The following is a 10,742-nucleotide window of genomic DNA, read 5'->3' as shown; positions in this document are numbered from 1 at the left end:
TTAGCTCCCACTTATAAGTGAGAACATACGATATTTGGTTTTCCATTCCTGGGTTACTTCACTTAGAATAACGGCCTCTAGCCCCATCCAAGTTGCTGCAAAGGACAATTATTTTGTTCCCCTTTTTTTTTTTTTTTTTTTGTGGAGTCTCACTCTGTCGCCCAGACTGGAGTGGCACAATCTCAGCTCACTGCAATATCCACCTCCCGGGTTCAAGCGATTCTCCTGCCTCACCCTCCTGGTAGCTGGGATTACAGGTGCGCACCACCACAACGCCCAGCTAATTTCTGTACTTTCAGTAGAGACAGGGTTTCACCATGTTGGCCAGGCTGGTCTCCAGCTCCTGACCTCAAGTGATCCACCAGCCTTGGCCTCCCAAAGTGCTGGGATTACAGGTGTGAGCCACTGTGCCAATTTAGTTCCATTTTGTGGCTGAGTAGTATTCCATGGTGTATTATATACCACATTTTCTTTATCTACTCGTTGGTTGATGGGCTTTTATAAACATGATGGCTCCATATTTTTGCGATTGTGAATTGTGTTGCTATAAACATGCATTGTGCATGTGTCTTTTTCATATAATGACTTACTTTCCTTTGGGTAGATACCCACTAGTAGGATTGCTGGATTGAATGGTAGTTCTACTTTTAGGTTTTTGTTTGTTTGTTTTTTGTTGTTTGTTTTTTTTTTTTTTTTGAGACGGAGTCTTGCTCTGTCGCCCAGGCTCAAGTGCAGTGGCGTGAGCTCAGCTCACTGCAAGCTCTGCCTCCCAGGTTCACGCCATTCTCCTGCCTCAGCCTCCCGAGTAGCTGGGACTACAGTCGCCCGCCACCACACCTGGCTATTTTTTTTGTATTTTTAGTAGAGTCGGGGTTTTCACCATGTTAGCCAGGATAGTCTCGATCTCCTGACTTCGTGATCCACCCGCCTCAGCCTCCCAAAGTGCTGAGATTACAGGCGTGAGCCACCGCGCCTGGCCTTACTTTTAGTTCTTTAAGGAATCTCCACACTGTTTTCCATAGAGGTTGTACTGTGTGCAGTTTCCGTCTCCAATCATGAACTATTCCTGACCATGACCTTTACTCTGGAGATGCCTTCCGGGAAGGACCTACGTGCACACACAATGTCCACCTCATGCTGAAGCTCATACTGACCTCTCAGGACACCAGCCCCGCTGCAGCCCCTGGCTGGACCTGCACTCCATCTGCCTCTTCTCACGGCTGAGTCCTCTCCCCACTGGTGGAGGTCCTACTTGCCCCCCACCCAGCTCATGTCCCTGCCCTTCCAGATATCGACGAGTGCTCAGAGGAGCCCAACCTCTGCCTCTTTGGCACCTGTACCAACAGCCCTGGGAGCTTCCAGTGCCTCTGCCCACCTGGCTTTGTCCTCTCTGACAATGGGCACCGTTGCTTTGGTAAGTCCACACAGGGCTTAGGGAAGAGGGTGGGAAGTGGGGCGGGGAAGGGTCAGATCATCCAGAAAAGAGGGTTGTGGTTTCTTGTATGACCCTCCGGGAGCTTTGACCAGGCAGAGGTGTCTCTCTGCATTAGCAGGGTTATCCTAGTGCCAGCAACCTCTTGGCTATAGAGGTCATGTCTACGGAGGGCTAACCTGGTCCATTCTGAGCTAGGTGTGTGCTTCATTTAGGTTTTCCTTGTATTGGTCACATGACTGTAGGCTGTCAATGGGCTGGTTTTGTCCGGTTTGAGCTAGCCTAGACTACTCAGGCTCCATTTCAGCTGGGCTAGCCTTGTCTACTGTGGGCTAACCTCACCCAGCTTGAACCAGCCTGTTCTCTCACAGGTCAGGGGCAATAAGGGTGAGAGCAGAGCCTGCAGTTCATCTCAATGAATATTTGCTGTTCTGGGAGGCTGGGACCCCAGCCTGCTGGTGAGGACTTGATAGGCGTCCAGAGCCAAGGATTGGGGGTTTGGATCCTCGGGCTTTCTGGAATCAGTCGTTTTGCCTCTCCAGGAAGGGGTTTTTGATCCAAGAGTAACCACCGAGTTTGATCTTTCTTCCTGGCATGAGAACACCCCAAAGCAATGAAGTGGGGTGGGATTCCAGCTGTCCCCTCAAAACCCCAGGGCAGGCCGGGGGCGGTGGCTCATGCCTGTAATACCAGCAGTTTGGGAGGCTGAGGCAGGCTGATCACCTGAGGTCAGGAGTTTGAGACCAGCCTAGCTAATGTGGTGAAACCCTGTCTCTACTAAAAATACAAAAATTAGCTGGGTATGGTGGCACATGCCTGTAATCCCAGCTATTTGGGAGGCTGAGGCAGGAGAATCACTTGAACCTGGGAGGCAGAGGTTGCAGTGAGCTGAGATCATGCCACTGCACTCCAGCCTGGGCAACAGAGCAAGACTCCATCTGAAAAAAAACAAAAAAAACAAAAAAACCAACCAACAACAACAACAACGAAAAACCCAGGGCAGATCCTCATTGGCCCAGAGTAGGTCACATGTCCATACTCAAACCAATCACCGTGACCAAGGCCATAGCATGTTCTGATTGGCCACTGGCAGGATCAGCACAACCCATTCACCAGGACTGGGGTGCGGGAGGCAGAGGGGCAGGTGGGCACTGCCAGTGGCTTTCAATCAGGGTAATGGAGCCCCCACCCCACAGACACACGGCAGAGTTTCTGCTTCACCCGTTTTGAGGCTGGGAAGTGCTCGGTGCCCAAAGCTTTCAACACCACCAAGACCCGCTGCTGCTGCAGTAAGAGGCCTGGGGAGGGCTGGGGAGACCCCTGTGAACTGTGTCCCCAGGAGGGCAGCGGTAAGTGCCCACCCCTGTCCAGGCTCCCTGGATGATGTGCCCTCACCTTCCTCTCTCATTCTTCCCTCATCCTTCCCTGCACACACCTGGGGGCTGCACCTGGGCCCTGACTCTGACTCCCCTCCCCCTCTCCATCCAGCTGCCTTTCAGGAGCTCTGCCCCTTTGGCCACGGGGCAGTCCCAGGCCCGGATGACGCCCGAGAAGGTGAGCCCCTCACCCATGTGCTAAGAGCCCCTTCTGGGCCACCCAGATCCATCTCCGCACTGCCTGGGTCTCTGAGTCTCAGGCTCCCCCTGAGAGCCTGGGTGGCCCTGGACCCTGCCAGCCTGGGGCTTGAGCTCTTGTCCCCTTGGGGCCTTGAGTGTGGCCAGGGCTCTGGGGATTGCATGGTGACAGAAGCCGTGTCTGCAACGCCTGCCATCCACAGACGTGAATGAGTGTGCAGAGAACCCTGGCGTCTGCACTAACGGCGTCTGTGTCAACACCGATGGATCCTTCCGCTGTGAGTGTCCCTTTGGCTACAGCCTGGACTTCACTGGCATCAACTGTATGGGTGAGTGGCCAGCCCTGCCCCAGCCCTGTCCCAGGCCCCTCCCAGGACAGGAAGGAGCAGAGGAGGGCAGGGAAGACACCCCCAGGCAGTGGGTGAGATCCTGTCCTTACCCACTGCCTCTCTCCCCCATTCACTTTTCCTCCCTCTATGCTTCATTCACTCATTAATTCACTTGCTCACTCATTTTCTTGCTCATTCATTCACTCACTCACTTATTCATTTACTCATTCACTTATTCATTTACTGACTCATTCATTCACTGACTTATTTATTCATTCACTTGCTCACTCATTCACTTATTCATTTTCTCATTCATTCTCTCATTTATTCACTCTCATTTACTCCCTCACTCATTCACTTACCAATTCACTCACTCATTCACTCCTTTGCTCACTCATTACTTCACTTGTTCATTCATTCACTTGTTAATTCACTAACTCCCTCATTCATTCACACCTCATTCATTCACTTGCTCATTCACTCACTTATTCATTTACTCACTTATTCACTCATTTGCTCCCTCACTCATTCACTTGCTAATTCACTCACTCATTCACTCCTTTGCTCACTCATTCCTTCACTTGTTCATTCATTCACTTGTTCATTCAATCACTCCCTCATTCATTCACACCTCATTTATTCACTGGCTCATTCATTCACTCACTCATTCATTTACTCATTCACTCATTCACTAGTTTGCTCCCTCATTCATTCACTTGCTTGTTTGTTCACTCATTCATTCGTTCCTTCATTTGTCTCCTTGCTCATTCACCTATTCAATCACTCATTTATTCATTTACTCACTCGTTCCTTTGCTCATTCATTCATGCTTTCACTCACTTATTCAGTCACTCATTCGTTTCCTCATTTGCCCCTTGTTCATTCATTCACTTCCTTGCTGATTTCTCCATTCACTCACTCGCTAATTCACCCACTCATTCACCCCTTTACTCATTCATTTCCTTATTCACTTAACCGTTCATTCACTTACTCATTTATATGTTTTTTAGAGATGAAGTCTTGCTATGTTACCCAGGCTCTTTTTGAACTCCTGGGCTCAAATGACCTTCCTGCCTCAGTTTCAGTTACTGGTTTAATCACTCCTTCATTCACTGGCTCATGCATTCACTTCCTGCTCATTCACTCACTCCCTTGCTCACTCATGGATTCCCTTACCTGCCCACTTGCTCACACATTCACTCATTCATTCACTGGACACATACCACTTGCCTGCCCCGTAGCCAGACTAGAGGTGCATTCGATCTGGCTCCATCTGACCTGTGGTGGTCAACAGGCAGGCAGATGGGATGCTACTGAGGATGGGGTACCCTCTGCAGGCGCTGACCACCCCCTTACTCCCACCCAGATATAGATGAGTGCTCTGTCGGCCACCCCTGTGGGCAAGGCACATGCACCAATGTCATCGGAGGCTTCGAATGTGCCTGTCCTGAGGGCTTTGAGCCTGGCCCCATGATGACCTGCGAGGGTATGACTCTGCTTGCCCAGGACCTGGGCCGTGTGACGGAGATGCCTGGGGGAGGGAGTGGGGGTCCCACCAGCAGCACCCACCCAGCTGGCACCTCCACTGGCTTCCCCAGACATCGACGAATGCTCCCTGAACCCGCTGCTTTGTGCCTTCCGCTGCCACAATACCGAGGGCTCCTACCTGTGCACCTGCCCAGCCGGTTACACCCTGAGGGAGGATGGGGCCATGTGTCGAGGTAGGCCTGACCAACATGGTGAAACCCTGTCTGTACTAAAAATACAAAATTAGCTGGGCATGGTGGCGCACACCTGTAATCCCAGCTACTTGGGAGGCTGACAGACAGGAGAATCGCTTGAACTTGGGAGGCGGAGGTTGCAGTGAGCCAAGATTGCGCCACTGCACTCCAGCCTAGGCGACAAGAGCAAAACTCCGTCTCAAAAAAAAACAAAAAAACAAACAAAAAATCTGCAATGCACACAGAACAGCCGCCCACCACAAAGAACTCTCCTATCCCAAATATTCATAGTGTCAAGGGTGGGAGACCCTGGTCTGGGACTCAGTGTCTCTGGGGCCGTTTCAGGGTCAGTGTTCCAGGGGCCATGAGCAGACTCACAGACCCTGACATGGGCAGGGGATGCAAGCTTTGGGGGACAATTCCTGATTCCCTCAGCTTCTTGGAAGCTGGGGCTGGGCAGGAGCTGGGGGGTCCCTTCCTAGGAGGGATGGACACCTGGCAGAGCCTACAGGGAGCTCACTCAGGTCCCACCAGGGCTGACGTAGGGTGGAATCCAGGTCCCTACCCCAGGCCATGGGGTGCCTGGCCTTGGCTCACCATCTGTCCCTGGTCATCCGAAGATGTGGACGAGTGTGCAGATGGTCAGCAGGACTGCCACGCCCGGGGCATGGAGTGCAAGAACCTCATCGGTACCTTCATGTGCGTCTGTCCCCCAGGCATGCGGCCCCTGCCTGGCTCCAGGGAGGGCTGCACAGGTATGGGGGCACTGGAGCTTCAGGGGTGCAGGGAACCCCTTGTGGAAGGGAGAGGTCAAAGCAAAAGGGTCAGACCAGGCAAAGTGACTCATACCTGTCATCCCAGCACTTTGGGAGGCTGAGGCGAGAGGATCGCTTGAGCCCAGGAATTTGAGGCTGCAATGAGCCAGGACAGTGCCGCTGCACTTCAGCCTGGGCGACAGAGCAAGACCTCATCTCCAAAAACAATAAAAATAAAAATAAAGCCGGGCACGGTGGCTCATGCCTGTAATCCTAACACTTTGGGAGACCAAGGCGGGTGGATCACCTGAGGTCAGGAGTTTAAGACCAGACTAGGCAACACGGCGAAACCCCATCTCTACTAAAAATACAAAAAAAAAAAAAAAGAAAGAAAATAGCTAGGTGTGGCGGCGGGCACCTGTAATCTCAGCTGCTTGGGAAGCTGAGGCAGGAGAATTGCTTGAACCCGGGAGGCGGAGGTTGCAGTGACCCAAGATCGTGCCATTGCACTCCAGCCTGGGCGACAGAGCGAGACTCTGTCTTGAAAAAGAAAATAATAAAAATAAAAATAGGCAGAGCGCGGTGGCTCATGCCTGTAATCCCAGCACTTTGGGAGGCCGAGGTGGGTGGATCACGAGGTCCAGAGTTCAAGACCAGCCTGGCCAACATGGTGAAACCCCATCTCTACTAAAAATACAAAAATTAGCCGGGCGTGGTGGCATGTGCCTGTAATCCCAGCTACTCGGGAGGCTGAGGCAGGAGAATCGCTTGAACCCAGGAGGCAGAGGTTGCAGTGAGCTGAGACCTCGCCACTGCACTCCAGCCTGGCAACAGAGCGAGACTCCATCTCAAAATAAATAAATAAAATAAAATAAAATACAAATAAATAAATAAAGTAAAAATAAAAATAAGCAAGAGGGCCTGGGCAGACCCAAAGGGGACCTTTGGGGCTGTGGGAGAGGCTGGCTGCCTGTCACCCCTCCCATCTCAGATGACGATGAATGCCGCGCTCAGCCTGACCTCTGTGTTAATGGCCGCTGCGTTAACACTGCGGGGAGCTTCCGGTGCGACTGTGATGAGGGCTTCCAGCCCAGCCCCACCCTTACTGAGTGCCACGGTGAGTGTGGCTGGGCACGCACAGTGGATGCAGCCACCTACCATGTGGCACCCACTGTCTTCCCGTCCACTGCCTGTCCCTCCCACTGTCTGTCCCCTCCACTGCCTGTCCCCCAACTGCCTGTCCCTCCCACAGCCTGTCCCCCCACAGCCTGTCCCTCCCACTGCCTGTCCCTCCCACTGCTTGTCCCCCCCACTGCCTGTCCCCCATTACCCTCCCCCCATTGCCTGTCCCTCACACTGCCTGTCCCCCCACTGCCTGTCCCCCCCACTGCCTGTCTCCCCACTGCCTGTCCCCCAACTGCCTGTCCCCCAACTGCCTGGGAGCTCCCCAAGGCAGGGACGGGGCTTGGGGCCCTGAGGGGCGACCCAGGGGGTTGCTGAGCTAATCCGGACACACATGTCCAGTGCTACCCTGATGCCCCTCTTCCCTCTGTCTCTTCTGTTAAATCCTGGAAGAGCGAGATGCCCCCTCCACGCCTCCTCCAACCTCACTGGCACCACATCCTGGAACCAACCTTCCCCAGATCTCCCACTTCTGGGGAGCCAACCCTAGCCGGTGACCCACTGGTGCCATCTGTCCTGTGTATCCAGCTCCCTCCTGGACACCCGTATCCCCAACATCCCCAAAATACAGCTTGCCCCAAAGCAAGCTCAGTCTTTGCCCCCAAACCAGCCTCCTGGAGTGACCATTGTCTTTCTCGTTGTTCTCCGCAGACATCCGGCAGGGGCCCTGCTTTGCCGAGGTGCTGCAGATCATGTGCCAGTCTCTGTCCAGCAGCAGCGAGGCTGTCACCAGGGCCGAGTGCTGCTGTGGGGGTGGCCGGGGCTGGGGGCCCCGCTGCGAGCTCTGTCCCCTGCCCGGCACCTCCGCCTACAGGAAGCTGTGCCCCCACGGCTCAGGCTACACCGCTGAGGGCCGAGGTGGGTGCCCATGCCCTCAGGACCCCCAGGGAGGCAAGAAGCTGGGGATTTTGCTCAGGGTCATATGTCTGTACTGCAGCAGGTGCTGGAATGTGTGAGCCACACTGTGTGTGTGTGTGTGTGTGTGTGTGTGTGTCTTTGTGCTAGCAGATAGGAGAACCAGTACATGTGCCCCATATGCGTGGAAGAACTCGGGGGGTTGAGGGAGCAGGTGTGTGAGCCAGTGTGGTGTGTGTGTGTTCTGAGACAGTCTTGCTTTGTCACCCAGGCTGGAGTGCAGTGGTGCAATCTCAGCTCACTGCAACCTCTGCCTCCCATTGGCATACCTGTCATCCCAGCACTTTGGGAGGCTGAAGCGGGAGGATTGCTTAAGCCCAGGAATTTGAGGCTGCAATGAGCTAAGATAGTGCCACTGCACTCCAGCCTGGGTGACAGAGCAAGACCTCGCCTCCAAAAACAATAAAAATAAACATAGGCCGGGCACGGTGGCTCACGCTTGTAATCCCAGCAGTTTGGGAGGCTGAGGCAGGCGGATCGCCTGAGGTCAGGAGTTTGAAACCACCCTGGTCAACATGGTGAAACCTCATCTCTACTAAAAATACAAAAAATTAGCTGGACATGGTGGCGTGTGTCTGTAATCCCAGCTACTTGGGAGGCTGAGGCAAGAGAATCCCTTCAATCCGGGAGGCAGAGATTGCAGTGAGACGAGATCACGCCATTGCACTCCAGCCTGGGCAACAGAGAGAAACTCTGTCTCAAAAAAATAAGTAAATAAAAATAAAAAGCAAGAGGGACTTCACAGACCCAAAGGACCCCTCTGGGGCTGTGGGAGAGGCTGGCTCTCCCATGGCCAGTAAAGATGAGGTTTTGCCGTGCTGGCCAGGCTGGTCTCGAACTCCTTGGACCAAGTGATCCATCCACCTCAGCCTCCCAAAATGCTGGGATTACAGGCATGAGCCACCGCGCCCGGCCCAGTGTGTGTTCTTTGTGAGTGAGAGCTCGTTCCAGACTTCCTAGGAGCTGGTGTGTGTCTGTGTGTGTCAGCTGGGTGAGAAGTATACACCGTGTTCATCTGTGAAGTAGAAGGCAGTGAGAGGGAGCCAGCGGCCTGTGTGTTGTGGACTTGGGTGAGTGTACAAGGGCAGGTATGTGAGTGTCTGCGTGTGAGCGAGCATAAGGACATCAGCGTGTCTCATTGAGTGTGTCACTGAGAGTGAGATGGGTTATCCATGTGACCAGCAGTGACATCAATAGGACTGGGGAGGGCCGGGCACGGTGGCTCACGCCTGTAATCCCAGCACTTTGGGAGGCTGAGGCAGGCAGATCACGAGGTCAGGAGATTGAGACCATCCTGACTAATACGATGAAACCCTGTCTCTATTAAAAATACAAAAAATTAGCCGGGCGTGGTGGCGGGCGCCTTTAGTCCCAGCTACTCAGAGAGGCTGAGGCAGGAGAATGGCGTGAACCCGGGAGGCGGAGCTTGCAGTGAGCCAAGATTGCACCACTGCACTCCAGCCTCGGTGACAGAGCGAGACGCCGTCTCAAAAAAAAAAAAATAGGACTGGGGAGGAAATGGCTTTTTGGGGGTGTGGCTGGGGGGAGACTCGGGAGTCCCTGAGTGTGGGTGTGTGTTCCCATGTTTCTGCAGGAGCATCTAGGTGTGTGGCTGGTGTGTCATGTTGTATGCACTGTGTGTCTCTGTCGTGCATGTTGGTGCACTGAGGAGGTGTCGCTGTTGAGGCTGGGGAGGGGTGGGTGTGTGTCCCCCTCCCTGGAAGCTTCATGGGCGTGTCCTGCGGTCTCAGGTGTCATCCGCAGCCTGAGGATGGGGTCCACGTGGGCTGGGGTGCAGTGGCCGGTGTGGAAGGGAGGCTGGACTTTCCTCCAAGGAGACGGCTGCTGGGCAGAGAGAAGCAGACATGCCTCAGTGGCCCGAGGCAGCCAGCTAGCCCCATTTGCACCCTGCTTTTTCCCAGATGTAGATGAATGCCGCATGCTTGCTCACCTGTGTGCTCATGGGGAGTGCATCAACAGCCTCGGCTCCTTCCGCTGCCACTGTCAGGCCGGGTACACACCGGATGCTACTACTACTACCTGCCTGGGTGAGCCCAGCCCTCTGCACTTGCACCCTTGGCCCAGCTTGGCCACCTCCTGCACAGCCCTGAGCACAACTTCCCTGAGACTTTCCAGTTTGCAATGTTAGGCTTTGGTTTACAAAGTGGTGCCCGAACCATACAGACAACTGAGGGCCAGGTGCGATGGCTCGCTACTGTAATCCAAGTATTTTGGGAGGTCGAGGTGGGAGGATCACTTGAGACCAGGAGTTCCATAGCAACATAGCAAGACCCCATCGCTAAAAAACATTAGCCAGGAATGGTGGCCTGTAGTCCCACATGCGTCTGTAGCCCCAGCTACTTGGGAGGCTGCTTGAGCTCAGGAGTCTGAGGCTGCAGTGAGCTATGATTGTGCCACTGCAGTCCAGCCTGGGTGACAGAGTGAGACCTTGTCTCTTAAAAAATGAAAAAGAAAAGAAAAGAAAGAAAAAAAAACAGGCCAGGCATAGTACCTCATGCTTGTAATGCCAGCACTTTGGGAGGCCAAGGTGGGCACATCATTTGAAGCCAGGATTTCAAGACCAGCCTGGCCAAGATGGTGAAACCCCATCTCTGCTAAAAATACAAAAATTAGCTGCACGTGCTGGTGCACGCCTATAATCCCAGCTACGTGAGAGGCTGAGGCAGGAGAATCGTTTGAACCCGGGAAGTGGAGGTTGTAGTGAGCTGAGATCATGCCACTGCAGTTTAGTCTGGACAACAGAGTGAGACTCTGTCAAGAAAGAGAGAAAGAAAGAGAAGGAAGGAAGGAAGGAAGGAAGAGAGGGAGGGAGG

At 53.7% G+C, this 10,742-nt stretch overlaps 1 protein-coding gene across 1 annotated transcript in view; it reads left to right on the top strand.

The window, feature by feature from the left end:
* The window catches only part of FBN3 (fibrillin 3), an 87,520-nt gene that overhangs the window by 59,590 nt on the left and 17,188 nt on the right, over nucleotides 1-10,742 (top strand). Inside the window, 10 exon segments of the mRNA XM_032171570.2 lie at nucleotides 1,289-1,414; nucleotides 2,629-2,781; nucleotides 2,921-2,986; nucleotides 3,210-3,335; nucleotides 4,702-4,821; nucleotides 4,934-5,056; nucleotides 5,677-5,811; nucleotides 6,803-6,928; nucleotides 7,645-7,851; nucleotides 9,831-9,956. Of these exon segments, the coding sequence (XP_032027461.1) occupies nucleotides 1,289-1,414; nucleotides 2,629-2,781; nucleotides 2,921-2,986; nucleotides 3,210-3,335; nucleotides 4,702-4,821; nucleotides 4,934-5,056; nucleotides 5,677-5,811; nucleotides 6,803-6,928; nucleotides 7,645-7,851; nucleotides 9,831-9,956 (1,308 nt within the window).

The sequence above is a fragment of the Hylobates moloch genome, unplaced genomic scaffold (assembly GCF_009828535.3).
Source record: "Hylobates moloch isolate HMO894 unplaced genomic scaffold, HMol_V3 SCAFFOLD_12, whole genome shotgun sequence".
Classification (NCBI taxonomy): domain Eukaryota; kingdom Metazoa; phylum Chordata; class Mammalia; order Primates; family Hylobatidae; genus Hylobates; species Hylobates moloch.
This window is presented reverse-complemented; position numbering and strand designations above follow the sequence as displayed.